This window comes from Phoenix dactylifera, chromosome 7, assembly GCF_051530095.1.
Source record: "Phoenix dactylifera cultivar Ajwa chromosome 7, Ajwa_hap1_PhDact_Kaust_v1.1, whole genome shotgun sequence".
NCBI lineage: Eukaryota > Viridiplantae > Streptophyta > Magnoliopsida > Arecales > Arecaceae > Phoenix > Phoenix dactylifera.
Window position 1 is genome coordinate 6,161,714 of NC_143196.1, and position 20,526 is coordinate 6,182,239.

Consider the following 20,526-nt stretch of genomic DNA (forward strand, 5'->3'; position numbering starts at 1 on the left):
ACTGAATGCAAATTCCTAAAGGAAAAAATTGATTCCTACAATTTCAGAGAAAGATAATCCATAAAACACTCAGTAAAATCAGACCTGAAGGGTTGGACATATCATAATAATGTCATATAACATAAACTCTTCTTCTTCACTTATTTTGCACTCAAGCACGATTTATAAAAAAAAAAGAGGCATTTTCTATGGGTAGGGCAAAGAAATTTGAATCAAAATGGGTTTGTGTGAGTATTGGATTTAGATGTTTGTTTTTGGATTTTTCCAATCCTCGTCTTTCAATGATGAAGTATTGGATTATTGGGTTAACTTTGTAAACTAGGTCTAGCATCTGACACAAATCCATAGTTGCTTTACTATATGAATTGGACTTCCTATCTCTGTTTCGACTATGGTGGCTATTGTCTTGGAAGCTGGTGATAATCATAAGCAACATTTGCTGAACCAACCCGATCAAGGCGGCTCGGCCTATAGTGAACCAAATCAACACAAAATTGGGATGATTCAGCCATTCATGTCGGTTCACTCATAAAAAAACTCTCAAGTCTCAACACTCTCTCCCCTCTTTGACGCTCTCTCCTCTTCAACACCGACCAATGCCAGCCAACATCATCATCCTCGAACAATACCAAAGATGATATTGTCACCCTCGATAGACACAAAGATGATATTATCGCCCTCAATCGATGCCATGGGGCCCTTGCTAACATCGCCAGCCGCAATCGAGATTAGGGTTAAGGTTCCTTCTGCCACCACCAATGAGGTATGCTCTTGCCTCTCTCCTCCCACCTCCCTCTCCCTTCCTCCCTCACTCTTCCTCCCTCTCCCACTATGCCGTAAGCCCCCTCTCTCTCGCTCGTCCTCCCACCCTCCTATCTCTTCCTCCCTCTCCCCTCTCTCCCTCTCTCTCCCTAGTTCATTATGCCTTGGCTCGGTACGATACGTACTAATACCGTATTGAATCAGTCGTCGGTTGGCACATGCCTCGGTACCAGTTCAACAAACTTTGGTCACAGGCTTGGCCCTATCTACCACTAAATGTGGGTTTATTTAACTTTTAGCATGCCCCAAAAAAAGATCCTCCCCCAACTCATGGAATCTCCTGCACTCCAACTCCCGTCCAATTAAAAGTCTCGATTATATGGAATCTAAAACCCTACCCCAACATGCCCAATGGTTAGAAGTGTCTCGATGGGATGGATTCCCTCTAGCCTTGGTTAACCTAATTTATTGGGAAGAATAACCTCCCAGATATTAGTGAGCATATGAACGTCATCTTACCAATTAAGCCACCAAGATTCTAGATCAAGGATCAACATAGCATAAGTTTGTCCTATTTAAGTATAGTCCCATTCAAATAAATTAAGAAACAAATATCACATGTAAATGTTTAAAGACAGCAAAAATATCACATAGAGTAAGATGGCTTAGCAATAACAATTGCATAAAAGCATATCACTCTAGGGAACGGGCAAAATAAAACAAGATGCATTTGGATTTTTTCAACATTCATCAACAATCCATCAGAAAGATCATGGAACGAATCATGCATCAAAATCCAAAAATCAAAATCCTAACTTTTCCCCAAAGATGAAGCTGACAGCATAAGAACTTTTTTATTTCAATATTCATCCAAAGCCCATCACTAAAAAAAATTATGTAACGGATCACAAGTAAAAATGTCATAACAAAATCCTAAATTTAACATGAAAAAGGAAGTAAACAGCTCTTTTTTGGAAGAGAGAATCTTTGACAGCCGAACTTGAAAGAAACAAAGACCAAGGTTTAAATAATTTTCAAGAAATCCATGGCAGGCATATTTTAAGATGAGAATGGGCAGAGTTAGAAACCCCATATAATATTAATTAGCTTTGCTCTTAAGTTGGTCTAATTCATCCTCCTTTATCCATCTTCATTTCTAATTGATGTTGTTTTCTCAACACAGAATTCTATGTAATGTTCAGTGAAGTCAATGGGCTGTTCCAAAAATTTCATATAGCAGAATCCTATGCTTCTTTCAGAAAAAGAGATAAAGAAAATATTGGTCATTTGTTTATTGCTTGATTATATACGTACCAATCTCTCTTGTAGTCACCAAGATTTACTCTCACTTGTGTGATACCACGGCCCATGATCCATGACCCAAAGCCCGGGCCTTATCAGGCCCGTCTATAGCACTGCCATTCTTCTTTAAACAAGGTCTGCACCCTTTGTTTTCTTACCATCTCATGCTCCTTCCCTCTCACATGTATCAACTCCCCATCGATGCCCGTCTCTCTCCCCCACCTCAGCCTCACTTTCATCGTCCATCTCTCTCTTCATCTCTCTCTTTCTCTCTATGTGGAGGATGTGGGAGGCAGGGTTTGCCAAATGTGCCGAACTAGCCGGTTCGGAGCATATTGAAGCAGACTGGTCAGGAACTAGCATGATTCGAGCATTTAATTCAAGGATGGCCAAATTCCCTCATGATCTGACTCTCCCCTCCCCCCCGGCTCGAATAAATCGAGAGATTGCCCCCCCTTCGGGCTCGGAAAACTCTTAGAGAGCACCTCTCAACCCTCTGTTACAAGCACTGCACCCCTCTCGCCCCTCCTGGCCAACTCACGATGGTTCGGCCCCTTGCTTCCCTCCCTCTCTCCCTCTCTCTCAGGTCGAGGTTAGGATATCCCTCACCCTCCGCCTCCCTCCCTCCCTCCCTCACTCTGGATCAGTTTAGGGTTAAGGTTTCCCTCACCCTCCCCCTTCCTCCCTCCCTCCTATCTCTTTTTCTCCCTCTCTCCCTCTCTGGCTCTCATTATGTTAGTACGCACTAGAAAGGCACGATACAGACCCAAATGGTACCGAACGATTGCCGGCTGGTACCCCCTCTGGTACCGATTTGGTGAACCTTGGTGGGAAGGCTCCAAGCCCTCTCTTCCACTGCCTCATCTTCTCATCTATCTCCCCCCTCTCTCTTGCACTCTTTCCTTCCCTTCTCCCTTCTCTCTCTCTCTCTCTCTTCCCCCTCATTTATTTCCCCCTCTCAGCCTCTATTTCCCTTACTAATTTGCGGCCTCATTGATGATCTGAGGCTAGTGCTTTGGAGGAGAAAAAGATCACAAAAAAGCCAAGCAATTGAAGCCATCATCAAGGTAAGACCCCAATCATTTTCTTAAATCAAATTTTTAATGCTATATGACTAAATATTGAAGGCTTTAAAGTATGGTTCACTGTATCAGCCCAAACCAGGCGTTACAAAGAGTACCATACCGATTCAGTATCAGTATCCGATACGGATAGCGTACTGAGACTCGGTATGCCTAAAAAACTCCGTACCATACCGTACTGATACTATGCTAATGTGGCACCATTACGGGGTCTGGTACCAAGATGGCGAACCTTGGTTTAACGTAATGTTTAATTTCTAAAATTTTAGAGATATTGGGTAGCAATGGATCAGAGGAAAGTAAGAATTTTTTTGTGTTTTAGGCGAACAAGTTCTGTTGTATTCCAATCAAAAAATTATATCCTAAACTTGGTTCGGTAATTTAATTTAAAATTTTAATTGAAAGTTGTTAATTCATGGATCAATAAACCTGTAAAATTTGAGAATTTTTTAGGATATTAGCTTGGTCAATTAAATCATCGAGCTAGCCTTTGATGTGCAGAGAGGGCAAACAAAATACTAGCTTTGTATTTGATGAGAACCTTACTCATACATGGTGTCTTGGTATGATTTTGGTGAAATTGTACTAAAAATGTATTTCCTTGGATATGAAAAATTTCAAGTATTAATTCATAAGTAAAGTATAGAAAATTGCTATATTATTATAGTTGTCTACAGAAAAGGGCGATTTATGAAGCCCTAACTTCAGGTTAATTATTGCACTACTTAAATGTAGAATTATCCCCTAAAATATTCTATGGTAGTTGTGGGATGAGTGTACTTCTTAATTACAAGATTTGGTGATTTCAAGATTTTCCCGTAGGTAGAAACAAAATTTTTAATTGGATCAGTTAGTAGTGATTTAAACTGGAAGTCGAAAAATCTAAAATTAATCATGCATAAAAGAGTGGATAAATGAAAACTAGCATTTAATTCCCTACTATCTTATTTTAGGTAGATTTTGAGGTGTTTGAGAAATTTGCAAGATTTTTAGTTTGCACGAGAAGGTAAGTAACCTCAACCTAACCATGGTATTTTAAGTTTTTAACTATATAACTTTAAAATAAATCTTTATGATAATTATTGAAAAATGCTTAGAAAATTTTATAGTTTGCTTTGTGTACCTGTACATTGAATCAAGCAAGTGATTCTTATGTCATTGAAACACTAAAATATCTTTGAAATCCATGTGCATTCATAGTTATGACTTATGTCATGTTTTCTGAAAATATTGGATAATTCGAAATCTCTATATGAACTTTGGACCATGCATTTTTGAAGTGTTTGAAATACTTCTATGAAAATGATGCATGTATGTCAAATATTGAAAATTCTTCGATACTAATGTATAACTTAGAATTTAGTAAATTGTCGAGCCCTCTTCATAAATTGAAAAATAAGATAAAATTATATTCGTAAAAAATGGATTTTGTGTGTTTGCTTTGGATTCTCAGTCTGGCTACATAGTGGACGTACCAATGAAGGTTATACATTGGCCCTTTGATCGTTCCGGAACTTGATTACCATGGACCTACTCCTTAGAGGTTAAATGCGATACTTCGAACCTACTCTGCAAGGGTTAAGTTGGTATTTTGGACCTACTCCATAGGGATTAAGTGCAATACTTTAGACTTACTCTGCAAGTATTTAAATGCAGTACTTTGGACCTATTTATAAATTTATATGTGGTAGTTTGGGCCTTGCCATAGGAATAATGTGGCCATAGTCTCATAGATTAGTAAGTTGTTAATTACTGGCTTTGAAAAAACTTTATAAATTGTTTATTGAAATTACATATGAAATATTGATTTAGAAAATAGTTTCTTTGGAAAAAGTGATATATTGTTAGAAATATTTGTATAAATGATATATTGGTTTTGGAATCTGATTTATAAATTGCCCTTTGGAATTGTATGTGAAATATTGGTTTGGAAAATAGTTCGTATACTCATATCTTTATTGATAATCTACGATCAACTTCCTCCCTACCCCCAGGGGAAGTCGAATCCCCGCTGCCTCCATTTGGAAATACTTGATGAAATATCAAATATGAAAATCCTAACCTTGTTAACACTTTTATTTTGTCTTAATTGATAAACTATTCCAGAAAGTGAGATAAATTGCTTATTGAAAATCTTGCATAAGATATTTTGGTTTTGGCAATGGCTTATAAAAATACTCCTTGGAATTATAATTGGAATCAAAGTATGCTAAACCGGTACCGGTAGGCGTACCGGTCGCCTACCAGACGCTGAACCGGTCTGCATAAAATAGCCCACGCGCGTTGCCCCTAGTGCGCACGACGCATTGTGGCAAACCGGTGCGAAGTGCGCACGACGCACTGTGGCGAATCGATGCGAACCGACCGGTTGGCACCGGTTCCTATCCGTACCGAACGGAACCTTCCGGTTCCGTCCAGTACGCATCTAGTACCGGCCAGTTCCAGCTGGTTCCGGCTGGTTCTAGCCCGGTACCGCTTGGTTCCGGTCCCTATTTGTAAGGCTAAATCGGTTCGGTACGGGTCGATTCAGCATACCTTAATTGGAATACTGATTGAAAAATGATTTATATACAGTTCTTTGGAATTAAATGTATAATTTTGATTATAGAAACCCTATATTATTAAATAAGTTATTCTGTATCATGAATCCATAAATTGTTCAAAGTTTATTTTGTTATACTTGCTTGATCACTGGTCAGGGTTGGTTGTTTACTAGGCTTTTCAGCTCCCAGTTCTTCTTTCTATTTTTAGAGCAAGGAGTTCAGGAGATGATGGGTTGAGACAGGGATGTATGCAAAGAGTAAGATGCTAAATTTAGTTGGACCCGACCTTGCTATTGTAGCTTTACCTGTAACGTTTTGATATTACGGTTTTTGTAGAATTGTTGGAACTCGAAGGGTTTGATTGTTCAATAGGTTTATTTGTAAATTGCTTTATTGAGCAGTTGTGGCATACTGGCATTATTTGTAACAAAGGTGCATGTGAATTATAACTAGTACATGAAAATAAGGTAAGTGCGGTGATTTAAATGCTCCAAACATTCTATCCTATTTGTGCAAAAGCTTTTCATTATTGAACATGTACATTATGGTGTAACACATAATTTCATACATACAACTCAACTCAACTAACACTTGATCCCAAACTTGTTGGGGTCGGCTACCTGAAACTTTCCTCCATTCCACTATTTACGGTCATACTTTTTGAAAGATGTTGAGATACCAAGTCCTTCGTTACTACTTCATCTCATGTGAACTTTAGTCCACCTCTACCCCTCTCCATTTCTTCTATATGTATCAAATTACTCCTTTGTACCGGTATATCCCTCAGCCTATGTTGTACATCTAAGTTATCCTTCTCTTGATTTGTCCTAAATTGGTGCTACCTTCATCTGTTTACAATGACATATTTGTGTGCCTTATATTAAATCAAACAGCATAAATCTGGCACTTATACGAGTTCTGCACTACTTCTTACTCCCCTTCCCACCTCCACATGATGAAAATATTGGTCGAGGGGCGTGGATTATAGCTACGCCACTCAAACCAAGTGGAAGCAAGCAACTCGGCCCAGTTTGCACACAATCCAACCCAGCATAATACATGTTGTTTGAGCTAAGTTCATAGCCACTGGGACATACAGAGACCCTTTGTACCGGACCACTGGTTCAAGACTAGTCCAATATATACCACTAGATTGGACTGGTGACTGACTAGGTCCTGCTCCACATTCGAGAACCCAATCCTCTTAGAAGGGAGCCGATCTAGTTGGCACCGAAGGTATCAACTATTACCAAGAAAGACAGCCAGCACAAAACATCCCACAACTACCAACTAGGGCATAGTCAGAAGGCAACGCTTACCATCTTTTGTTGTTGGAATTCCAATAGAGGAAAGAGAGAAGGAGAAAGAGGGGAAGAAGAGGAAAAACCTTAGATCATCAATGCAATCATGAACCATAAAACCCCCTTAGCCCGAATATAGGATCTAAACAAGGCTTTACAACCCTAAACAACCAATAAGCACTGGAAAAACAAATATAAAAAGGAAAAATAAAAAGGTCTTAGGATGATATTGGAATGCCACAACATACTATGCCGGTACTGGAGCAACCTGTTACCATATTGACCTAGTCCCGACTAATGCTAGCACCAGTCCATACTTAAATCCTTGCATCAAACACAATTTATTTTGATTCTTTGGAGAATTTTTAGGAGAATTTTTAAGGTCAAATACATTGAAATGATCAGATTAGTTTTTAGAAAAACAAAATAATTTAAAGGTGCAATATCTCTAACTTTTAAGAATTCCACTACATGTAGGGGATTTATTTCATGTACTATATGTCTTATACCAAAACCCTTTTTTTATGCAATGCTAAACCATAACGCATGCATAAGCCAAATATCCTTGACAAGTTGACATTGTTTCTATAAATGTGAACTTATTATATGTTTCCTTTGTTTTTCCTGATTGTTTTGTTTTTCATATTCTTGACTGGTTTCCAAAATAAATGCATGAAACTCCACACCACCGTCCACGTCCCTAGCTAAACTATCAGAATTAAAACCCTAAATAACATCCAAGATCCAATTTTACATGCTCAAGATAAAAGATTGAGAATGATATAGAATGAAAAATTAGTAGGACTCTGTACAATTTTGTTATAGGGATCCCCAATATATAAAATTTGAACTCTAACCAAGCAGAATGGCAAGAAACAGAAACTATGAAAAGTGTAGAGAGCATCCTGTTGCACAAACTTCAATTAATTCCTAATTATATAACAATAAAAAATGATTGAGAGGTACACAACAAAATGTATAAATTCTAAAATGAACAAAAATCACATAATGAACGGGATGTTAAGTTTACAATGTACTTCGAAGTGGAGGTTTTACTATCACTGCTGAAAATCCAGTTGTCTGAGGGATCATTAAGCAGGCATGAGCACCTGTCTTGCAATGTACTATCTGTGGAAGAACCAGTGTCTCTTTCACGAACCTCATAAAACTTATTAATAACCTGAAAAAGGAAAACAAATTGACTTAAAATTTGGTTATCTGAGGATAAGAACTTACTAGAGTATAAGCATGAACAGATGATTAAAGCCTCATAAGTGGTTTATCATATGTATTAAAGAGGAGATAAAGTTAAAAAAAATTATGGAGGTTATAAAATCAAGACTCTAAATTTAGGATTCGCTTATTGGTCCAGAGTTCTGTTGTTCGTTTGGTTTGTTCTTCGAAAAGTTGACAGGTAATAGATCTCTTTCTATTTAACCATGCATTTTTAAACTAAAAGACCAAGTCATGCATCAAAAGACTCGTATAAAATGTTATAATCACAATATTTTGAATAATATATTATTCAGCTATGTTGGTCAACAGATTATTCCATGATTGACTGGCATATGCATACATAGTTACCTACTTATAACACATGTTCTCTCTTAATCTGTGTTGTGTCTGTCCATAGTTACCAGCTTATAACACATGTTCTCTCTTAATCTGTGTTGTGTCTGTCCATAATGTGGAACAGCAGGTTTGCACAGTAAAAAAAAAGCATATTGGAGATATCTGCAAACACCACCTGGATTACCTTAAAAGTTGAAAGTTTAAAAACCTTCCTATATTCGTTTATACTTAAAAGGGATAAGGATACTAATATACTATTGTAATTCAATTCGGCATTGAACATGTCATCATGAGCGCTAGCACATGCGATTAAAAACCAAGTTAAATTAGAAGAATATCTATGCCTTTTAGGAAGCAGGAAAAAGGAACAAAAAGGTATTCAGGTAAGTTGGACGGCATAAACCTCTGCAACCTGCCAACATTTGTATAGTGAACCTGCACCATGTGTATGAATTTGAGTATGCTTATGTATGTTGTTTTATGTATACAAGGTCCTCTTGGCATACCCTCTAATTTCAGTTCTCCCTTGCTGCTTAACATTTATAATCTTTCAATACCAATAATTGTGCCTGACCATCTGCATATAGATGGATATTGTGGATGACAGCCCTAGGGATGTATCACGGCAATGCCCTTTTGGTTAATTTTTGTTATGGAAGCCTAAAGCTAAGTGATTCAGAATGCCTACAAACACTTGACAGTTTCATGCTTAAGTCATTTTAAGCTCTCACCAGATAAGGTCACTAGTACTACTAAAGGACGGAATACTGATATCTCCCAGAACATTTAAAGCAGGGCAAAGTCCCCATCAATGAAATAATTAGTTCAATTTCTTTACCTAAGTAACATCTCAGAATGAATCTAGAGCTATGTGGGTGCTTTCCTTAACAAGAAATAAATGGATTAAAGATAGATGCCCTTTGGTTGGAGGGGCAAATTCGATAGTACATGTCATCATATTTCAAAATCATCCATAAACCAACGAATGAAAGTAGCCTATGTTTTTCAAGAATGAGAGCATCTTTAGTACCCCTAGCATATCATGAAAGCTTTGTTGAGCATTCTAAAATACCTTTTGATTTAAAATCATCAACCAATGAACTGTAACATAATTCCACCATCTGCTGGATAAGCAACGCTCTTAGAGCATGTCAAATTCAGAAAGCCTCTTAATCGACATGGATTTCAAATACTTGAACCAAAATTACAAGAACTTGAAGGCTGTCAATTATTTAGCGAAGCCTCTAATGTTATTTCAAGCTTTTCAAAACCAAGGAACACTAACATGCAAAAACAAAAAATAAGAATATTATGCATCGGCATGTCTGGCGTTCATATTACCATGTGCAGACAATTTATGGAAGGAAAGAAGAATATAATGGATGATGAACTAAGATGACTATCAATATAATAAAAAGGAGTGAGATCACATATCTACCTTCTCAAAGGATTCATTTTTCTTTTGCAATTCACTTAATTCCAGCTCTAAGGAAGCACTAAGTTTCTTTTCATCAAGGTACGCCAATTCAAGTTCCTCTACTCTGCCAGATAATAAATTCCACATGATTAAAAGATGTATGAACATTTTTGGCACTAGACAGCAGTAAACATGACACTTTAGAGAAGCAGGAACAGCTAGATGATAAATTTTTAGAAGGCCTTATTTTAAAGTTTAAACTATAATAAATAACAAATTCTATATGACATCTTTTGCACATTCAAATATTTGTTATGAAGTGCTGGAATCGAGATTCTCTAAATAAAAAGATATAATGGGAAGAAGAAACTGCAGAACACTGTTTCTGTAGACACACTTGCACCTTAAGATTCATATAAAAAATGCAACAGTTCACACAAACAGGGACAAAAGGATGTATAATATTGCAATATGCAATCCTATTGAAAAGAAACTGAATCTCAAACGTATAAAGCATAGTATCATTCTAAAGTTTAAACATATAGCACACATAGTATCATACATAAGCATTGAATGCATTGAACGTTTAGACATATACAAGCATTGAATGGATAGTGCATCTTCTTTGATGTATCAATATAGTGCAGTTAAAATCCTGAATCAACAGTATGCAAGAGTTATATGCTCTCTGAGAAACAAAGCTATAAAACATGGATTTAATTATTGTCTCTGCTTCCTAGAAAAGGAAATATTGATCTTTTGCATCTCAGGCTTCTGGTTGCAAAAGGAGTAGAAGGCCCTTTTCTCAGTGTTTTGTCTTACTCTACCCAGGTGGCTGCAAAACAAGCGACCTATTTAGTAGAAGCAAGTTAGCAAAGAGATATACTTCAATTTAATGACAAGAAACTCCCTGAATAATAGCTTATGAGGATTTGGGAAGCTTGTCTAATAACGAAAAGAATAATAAATTGGCATTGCAAACTGAGGGGTGTTCAAGTTGTGGCAAGATTGATACATGAACTTGTGGCGGCAGCTCATTTTCAGGTCATCTTTATTTCATTCAAAATTTTTTTGACAATCTCAGTAAATTTGTTTAGAGGAAGGATCGAGCCTAAAGTATTAAGAGGTTGGGAATCAAGACTTATGACCTAGATTATCTAGGTGTACCTCCTAAAATTTTATAATCATTGATCAGAGTCAATAATGAGCATCTCCAATAATACAACTCTATGAAGGAAGTCATTATTGATGCCAGATAACTGATTAACTTTATATCATGGCTATTCCAGCTTCCACGATAAGTGAGGATAGAAGATCATTTTTTGAACAACTGGCCAATACCATTTTTTTATATTACATGAATAAATATAGCAATTATTTCCCTAAAATAATATGTCAAATGGTGCCACTATTCAATGGAATAACAAAGCAAGAAAAATCCCCCACCCAACCCCACCATCCTCACAGATACAAAAGAGAGAATAAATAAATACATATAAATTAATTTTAGTCAAAAATTTATATCATCGTTCTCTTCACTAAATATTGGCCATTGAAAGTGACACTATAATTGAAGGTTGAGACAAAATTCATGCCATATTTATAACCTTTAAAAGCAAATTATGTGGCTTGCTGGCTGCGATATATTTCATCTTCATTTAATCAATCAAATGGAATGTTGGAGCCCTTCTATAACTGTTTACTAACAAACTGATCCCAAAAGTTGAAGTTTGATAGGGATTAGGCGAAGTGTCAGCAAGGTAAAGGCTTAACACCCCACCACCCCTTCACGCACAACCTGGACCACACACGTGGAAGGAGCACAATGATTGAAATGAGTCGAGATAACAAACATAACGACTAAAATGAGTCAAGATAATAACCGGTATAATAATTACCATAGAAAGGATTTGAACTTGTGACCTCCAGCAAACCTAGGCTCAGATACAATGTTAACTAACAAACTAAACCCAAAAGCTAAAGCTAATAGCAGAATGGTCAATAATGCATATCAGGTTTAATAATAAACACCTTATCGGTTGTAGGAAGCATTATTATTCTTCTAGAAACTCATGTTCTGCATTTGCATCAATGTAAACATCTATATGGATAACAAAAAGAATTAGATGTTTATCGACTAAGAGTCAAATTAGGCACAAATGCCACAAAATATCTTAATTCTTAACCATATCCCTAATATATCAGCTGGATTAATAAGCACTGCTGCACAGCAGTTCTAGTCTACCAGTCAGCAGCATTTCTCCTTCAACAAATCTCTAAACAGTGTGTCACATTCCAATACCTAATATAAAGGCCAATTATCAGCAGGTTTTCTTGTTTTTTAGCTGACCAGTGGCTTTTGCCAGTGACGGGCCTTTTCCCTAGCCAATTGTGACAAATAAGGTTTCAAGTACAATCGGAATGGGATGGTATGAACAATACCATGCCATTCTGGCAGATCTCCAGCACCAGTACAAAGCGTATCTGTACCCGGTACCATACCATTTCAGTAAAAAAAACTATACCAGTATTTGAAATCTTGATGATGAACTTTCCAAGTGACCCAACTCTCCAGGCCTCTTGCCTTATATTTTCTTCTACTATTGCCTTTGTCTCACTCTGAGGGCCTGCTTCAGAAGTTCCACCAGATCTGGCCATGCGAATTCCTGTGCTCTCACTGCTCCAGTTTTGACTAATCCACTTTTCATGTTTTTCCTTTTAAAGAGAGGAATAACTGAACAAAGAAGTATATTTACTCTTATGGGAGTTTATAGCAGCAAAACAGGTGGAGAAGTGCAGAGGCTGACATTCATATAATTCTTCATCACATCAGTGCTACTAAAGAACAACCCACACAAATATCCAAAAAAGGATTTAGCCCACATGAAATTTTGTCGCTATTGTTGAACCTGCCACCTGGGCACCCCATCTTCCCCTAATTGTGATCACTAAGGCACTAAACAATGTTCCTCCAAGTTGTTAGTTAGGGTTATTCATTCCTTTAGCATTGATTTGCACGAGATGGCACATAAAATGCAAATTAAATATATCTAAAAGAGTACTTAATAGATGCTTCTAACCCGATGAGTTTGACACACACAACATACTTGACTGATTCAATAGGATGGAAAGTCTATTGATTGATTATGATCCTATTAAATGGAGAAATTTGCACGAATTGGAACTTTTGCCATCATTTCTTTCTTATTTTGTGTAATGATCAATAATTTAACACTGCCACAGCAGCACATGAAATGCACATATCAAGTAACTGGTTTTGTAAAGGTCACTACAGATATTATAAATTATTTTCTTCATACTAGATTAAGAGACACTACAACTGGCTCAGATCATACCCCTTGATGATCCATCACTATTAGCTTGAAATTTTCATAAATTGATAAATGTGCCACAATTTATGTTATTCGTTCACTCTCTATTTTCTGTGTGTATGTTCAAGAAAAGTGCATCACCTCCTTTGAAGGGTTAAAGGAAAAATATATGAATCACTGGGTTCTTTTTAAAGACACTGACATGAATCTTAAAAAAAAAAAAATTCACAATATGGAATAGTAATAAATCAATATTATTACTACCGCCACTGCCACATTGTGCCATGTTACACACCAGAACTGAATATGGACCACACTTGTAATTTAGAAGTAATAGGTCAAGCCTAGGTCATGATTAGCATATCAAACCAAATTGAGAGTTAATATCTGTCATTTTGTATTTGAACTGACTTGATCCAGGCACAAATTTTGGACACATATCCCCAATTTTACCTCATATGTTATTTAAGGCTCCATTTGGTTGCCAAGAAAATGAAAGAAAAGAAGTTATGCTAAAATCTTCTTTTTCAACGTTAGCTTGTAGAAAGGAAACTCAAAAAAAAAAGTTGAGAGAGAATCTGGGGCCAAGATTTTCTCTAACAACTCAAATTTTCTCTCACCAAGTGGTAGCAATTTTGAAAAAGAAAAAGTGAAAAAAAAATATTGTGGGCAATTTAATTAAGATAAAAGTTATCCCAATCGACTAAGAAAAAGTCCTTTTGACAACTTTCTCCTTGATTTTCTTATTGCAACAATACAATGGAAAGTGTCGACTTTCTTTTATTTTCCGCTAGAGAAAAATTTTATTTTCCTTTCATTTTCTCAGCAACCAAATAGAGCATAAGCCTTGCTTTGGAGCCACCTTACCATGTAGTGCCTACTATCTATGGGGTTTCTGGCAAGATTGAACACTATCGATCATAACAGGCTATAATAATGGGAGATATACTCAGGAAGCTCGTGTACTATGTAATTGTGTTAGAGATCTAGGCTAAAGGTTTATAAAATTATTTATGTTTAATTAAAATCAAGGTCTAATCTACTCCAATAAAAGGTTTAACTTGACTTGAGGGTTTCAACTAGTATATAGGAATTCAACCACTTACATTCCGTCGATGCAGGGTATGTGCACAAGTTCCATACAAATATTATTTGGAATTTTCTAGAGAATATATGAGCTGTAATTTATTTGAGAGCTAAGTTCCTGTTATTCTTCTTGTGATCATGGTCATTCGGTTCACAACTTCTTTCTTTCCTAAACTCTTTACTGGACCTTCTTGACAATTTTGTCTTTCAGTTGCCCTGGTCTTCTTGCCCTAAGGCACCAAAAACACCAATATCTCTCAATGCATCAACTAATGCTGACAGAATGGTCTTTAGCAAATCAATCTCACTCCATGTTCCTAGAGGACTCCACACACGTTCGTTCTCCTAGTGCTTCACATATGCAGGAATTCTTGATTTTAATTAAGAAAATATCCATGGCCTACACATGAACGAGATAGCTTCTCTCCGCATAAATAGAGCATTTTCTTCATTTCCTCAAGTAGTGTTATTAACATCTAAGACAGGATTTAAAACTAAAAAACTACTTAGTTGAGCAGCTGTTTAGCATCACTTTTATTTCTTGTTTTTTATTTTTAAAAATAAAGTTACAAAAACTAAGACAAAAAATATGTTTGCTAGTACTATTTTTATTTTCTGTTTTATAAAAATCGCTTCATTATTTGTAGAAAACATGAAAAATAAGAAATCCTTACTTTCAATACTTCAAAAACAAGAAACTCATGCTTTTACAACCACCACCAACATTGCCTCCACCACAACTACCACCACCGCTACTGTTGTCATCATTATTGCCACCACTGCCACCCTTGTCACCACAGGTACCACCGCCAAACCATCACTGTCAAGGTCGGCGGAACCGGTACCGGGCACCGTACTGGTTTCCTGATGCCCGTACTGGTTTTCCGATGTTACGAGTCAGTACGGGCCATACCGGGCCTTACCGGGCCTATACCGACAAAGAAGACGGTACACAAACCGTGGAAGAGAGGAAAAAAGAGAGAGAAAAAGGGAGAGAGAGGGAGGGAGGCTGGCGTCCTGCCCTCTCCCTCTTCCTTCCTCCCCACTCGCTCTCTTTTCTTCTCCTTCTCCAGCTCCGGCAATGGATTTTGTTTCTGTTGCCGGAACTATACCGGTGAGCCACAGGTACAGCTCGAAATAGCTGGAACCGTACTAGTGAGTCACCGGTACAGCTCGGAATAGCCGGAACCGTCTGATTCGGGGCGGTTCCGCCGACCCTAATTACTGCTATTGTCAACTCTGCCACATCGCTAGTGCCTCCACCACTACTATCATCATCATCACTATCACTACCATCACCACTTCCACCACATAGCCACCATAGCCATCGCCTCCACCATATCATTGGTACCCTCCCCATCGCCGCCGCACTACTGTTGCCATCATCATCATCTCCGCTATACCACCATCATACTTGCCATCAACACCATTATTGCCTCCACTATCTCCACTACAACTACCTCCATGTCCATCACCATCAATATGTTTATTTTTAAAAATAATTATCTATACCAAATACGTTTAAAATTAGAAAAGAAACAAAAACAAAATTTTATTATTATTTCTAAAAATAGAAAAAATAAAGGTGATGCCAAACGGCACCACGGCTTAAGATATAATTGATGCGCAATACTTCAGCTAGGCAGCCCCTGTCCTCTCAAGCACCTCCAGCATTAATTAAAGTTAGCTCACAAATAATAATAAATAATTAGAAAAATGTAATCACATTGCATGCCTTAAGATGTGGAAACTTAATCTGGGTTCAATTCAGATACACTAGGGGAAAAAATACCTTTTCTGAAAATCAATTAATTTCTGGGACACAGCTTCCTCTTGTTCCTTAGCCTTTTCAAACTATTAAAAGAAACATAACAAATTACACCATCTAGAAGATGAATTAGTAGGATAGCATAGACTATCGTACACCCGTAAAATTGCTAGACTCGATTTTGAAGTTATAACCTCCATCAAAGCTTGATCTCGCTCAGCAAATGCAGCAGCAACACAACTCTGAAAGAACTTCACCTGCTTCTCTGCTTCTTTATTCTGCATCAGGAAAACAAAATTTAACTCAAAAACTGGAGAGAAGAGCCTTTTACCAATGATTTCAGGAAGGTAAATAAAAATAAGTAAGGAATGTAACCAAACTGAAATACATCATTTCAAATAAATCTTTTTTGCTCTAATCAATACCTACAGACTCATTAATTTTCAACTGTCATCCGATCTGAAGCACTGTGCGCAATATATTTTGGATTATTAAATACATGGAAGAAATTAGGATGCCAAAACAAGTATTGAATTGTTTAGGAGTGCTTTATCTTGTTTCAGATGTGATTAGACATCCATGTCTGCATCCAAAATGCGCAAATTTCATACAAAAACATCAGGAAAGTCTGACTAAAATGAACCACTAAAGGAATGGGTTTGTTTGAACTTGTTTTGCATTCTTGCTATCACATTGATCTAGCCCAATTGAAGCCAAAAGATCCACAATTTAAAGTATATGAACACAAGAATAAATTGAATATGCCCAAGAGAAGCCAAATGAACACTGATTCAACTTATTGGAGTTTGACCTTAACAATTGCTCGAATTTTTTCATAAATGTAAATGTATTCATGCTTATGATTAAGTTTTCACAAAACTTTTTTTTATGTTCTTTCTAAATAAAACGAGTATTAATTGGAGGTTGATACTTAAAATGCTAGATATATGCCACCAGTAAGCAGCACATATGCATTTGCGAGATGACTGGTTATGTCATATTGCAAATAAAAATTTGTTCTTTCCAATACCACTTGCTAAATTTTTATACTGCAGAACACAGGATGACTACAAAATATAGAAAAACATGCTTAGGATGAAGAAATATGCGAAAGGGAAGCTGCAATGGTTATATAAAATCATAACAAGATGACATAGTGAAAGAGTTGAAGATGTAGTGGATGGAATTATAGGAATGTGGTACAAGAAATGTGGTACAAAAGCAAGATCTCGAAGAACTACATAGGAGAGCTTGAATAGTTAAATCAGTTTGCTAGTTCAATTTTTTGTGACATTGTTGCCTCTGTCATCATGGTAATTCAGAACTATACTTTTTATACACCACAATGCATGAGTATGATATGGTGAAACACTAACAGAAAGCATGCAGTGCTGCAACCCAATTGCATTCAACACTTTCAGTAGACACCTAAAATCAGAGTCAAATTTCACTTCAAATGTTTTAAATATGTAGCTAAAAGAAATAAACATAAATATGATACCTTCGAAACTTCCTCACCATGCAGATCAGCAAGCTGGCTCTGAAAATTACAGCACAGAAGAATGAAATAACAGAATTTAAAAAGAGAAGGATTCTGACATATAAACAAAGATGTTTGAGCCAAACTTTAATTCTATAAGCTTCAGAAAGCTCCTCTTGAAGATTCTGCTTCTCTCTTATGCATCCAGCTAACTTCTTCTTTAGACTCTCAATCTCTTGTTCCAAACCAGCAATCCTGATAGGGCTTTAATTTAACTATAGCGAATGTTTATTCTTGAAATAAGTCAATCAGAAAAATAAAAGTGGATTAGTAGGCCTGATAAATATCAACACACCTCTGAAAATGCATTCGAGTTGCTACAGGAAGATAGCTAGGACCAGCTTGTTGGATGCATAATTGCTCTATATCTTTCCTGAGTTCATCACGTTCTGCAAAATACACATAGGTAATATAGATACTTATGATCAACAATTCTATGCAAAAGAAACCAACTAGTACTCTGCAACAGAGCAACTAGCATTTGGATGAAGAGACAGGCTGCAACACGGTCATAGTCATACTTACATTTTGGCCTCATGTGTACATGTATGTGTATGAATGGATGATAGACTTCAACCAATTTCTATAATGTGTAGAGTTATGGTCAGAACCTTAAGTGGCTCCTATATGAGATGATAACAGTATGGAAGACACGGTTTACTCTTCATCGTCTTTCTTTTTTTCCTTTTTTTTTGTGCCTATGGGTTTGCACAAAGCCCTAGTCAGTACTCATCGATAACTTCAATAGAAAATTTGCTTTATATTGAATTTTAGTTAATCAAAAGTTCAGTGGATGATCTTTTACACATTTTACATTTATTCAACATCATTGTTTCTGGGTTTCATGTGTTCCCAACAGTTATGTTCAAACTTCTTGTTAGTCCAAAAGTGAAATATTTCGGTTTTGCATATGGGTTTCTAAAATTTCCTAGAAGATGCAAGTTCCCAAACACTGAAAGGCTTTGTTTGCAGCAAAATTATACAAATAGATATATCGCATATTGCAATGATACACATACAACCAAGGGTTTAAACCTCAGTACTGGGCCCAGTCCTAGCTTGCTTTGAGATGGTACGGTACCATGACAGGATGGTACGAGCCGGATATAGTTAACTTACTGATAACAAACAAGACGGGGAAAAAGAATTTTTTTTTATAAAAAAAAAAGAGCATCCCGGTCCATCCCAGTCTGTCCCAACGGGACCAACACATCCTAAGAGACAGACTGCGATGATCAGGACATCCTAGTTCAAGGGAGAATTAGTGTCATGGATGTGTCTTGAGTCTCAGTTTCTTGTCGGCATGGTATTTGGTGGGACTTAAAGCCTTGTATACAACTTTGTCGGAAACAAAAGAAAAATATATAGTGGTCAGCAATAACAACATTGAAAATGACACACCATAGCAGAACCAGATTAGAAGTAAATCACGCAACAAACAGAATTCATAATAGTTATAAAAAGGGTATAAGAAATAATACCCCGTTCAAGTTGCTCAATACGATAACTCAAGGATTCCTCATTGTTTCCTCTTTCATCCATTACTGACAAAAAAAAAATGTAAAAAGAATCACTTTTCTCATGTCAAGAATACGATGCAAATTACTTAAACCAGTCATACGATGCCAATAGCAAACCAACCTGATGATTTAGCAATTGTAGTTAAATAATACCATAGCAGGACAAATGGATCAAACAAGCTTTTGATTGATAAACCCATAGAATCATTATATAACATATATGCCATGTGTGTATTTGTAGCAAAAAGATAGAAGGAGGAGAAAATTGGGCATGAATGAACTAAGATACGGGTTTCTAAACAAACCCAAATGATCATAGTAAACATACACATTACAGAAATATCTAATCAGACAAACAGAAGAAAAGAGATGCAGAAGAAAGCAACACCTAGATGGCAATCAATATTGTTCAAACAGTCTTTAGCTCTAAAAAAACAAAAGTAGTTTCCTTTCCTGTCCTGAAGCAAAATATCAACTATAGATGAAAAAAAATTAATAAAGCAGAGCAACTCCCAGCTGACAGTACTATTTGCCTAAAAACTTTAGCTCAACAACAGCAACAGTACGTTTCCTTCCTGTCCCAAATACAAACTAACAACAAAAGCTTGATATCCATCCAAATCACCTGTTTCACATCAATTCTCATGCAGTGTATCAAGATGTACAATCATCTTATCCTATATCAATACAGTAAAATACTCTAGAGTCTAAACATCATATATCAACAACCTGACATCTAATCTGATCAAATGATCAAAAACTTGTTAATGACCATTGCTTGAAGGAAACTGATCAGCTTTAGGTCTCTATGATCGATGACAACCTCCTTAAAATGGTCAAACTAATTGTATTGTGCAGAAAACAACTCATTTGCTAACCTGACATATCATCTTCGAGATGAGTCAACATCTGTACTAGGAAAAAGTGTGAAGACATCTGGTCCATTGAGCTTTCAACTCCATAGTAAAGAAAAAGTATCATGTAGCAATTGCAAACTAATGTCTCCACATTATATCCAATTTTCAAAATACATCATTGTTAATTTTGAAGATGTGCTTGTTATACGGTCAGTAGTGCACCTAAAGTACTTGGGGGTTATTTGGTTGCCTGCTATTCCACTTGCTCCCAACATAACTTACAGTGCAAGTAGAAATGCCACATATATATTTGCAATTGCCAAAATTGTTTTTGTGGGTGCTTGTAATTGACAATTGCAAATGCATTTGCAGTTGTTTAGTTGTATAATGCTGAAAGAGGTGTAGCAATCTGGCAAATGATCAAGACATTGTAGGACAGAAAAG

At 36.6% G+C, this 20,526-nt stretch overlaps 1 protein-coding gene across 8 annotated transcripts in view; it reads right to left on the reverse strand.

The window, feature by feature from the left end:
- The window catches only part of MEE13 (myosin heavy chain-like protein), a 36,636-nt gene that overhangs the window by 15,232 nt on the left and 878 nt on the right, over positions 1-20,526 (reverse strand). For 4 of the 8 annotated variants that reach the window (XM_008797429.6, XM_039120459.3, XM_089924229.1 and 1 more), the window contains 8 exons: positions 19,187-19,249; positions 18,001-18,094; positions 17,792-17,909; positions 17,667-17,705; positions 16,360-16,443; positions 16,190-16,251; positions 10,001-10,103; positions 8,021-8,170 (listed from right to left, as the gene is read on the reverse strand). In XM_008797429.6, the coding sequence (XP_008795651.4) occupies positions 8,021-8,170; positions 10,001-10,103; positions 16,190-16,251; positions 16,360-16,443; positions 17,667-17,705; positions 17,792-17,909; positions 18,001-18,094; positions 19,187-19,247 (711 nt within the window). In that variant the 5' untranslated portion in view covers positions 19,248-19,249. Of the gene's footprint in view, positions 1-8,020; positions 8,171-10,000; positions 10,104-16,189; positions 16,252-16,359; positions 16,444-17,666; positions 17,706-17,791; positions 17,921-18,000; positions 18,095-19,186; positions 19,250-20,526 lie in introns of all 8 variants that reach the window. The other 4 variants (XM_088701102.2, XM_008797430.6, XM_039120460.3 and 1 more) reach the window with 2 other exon arrangements.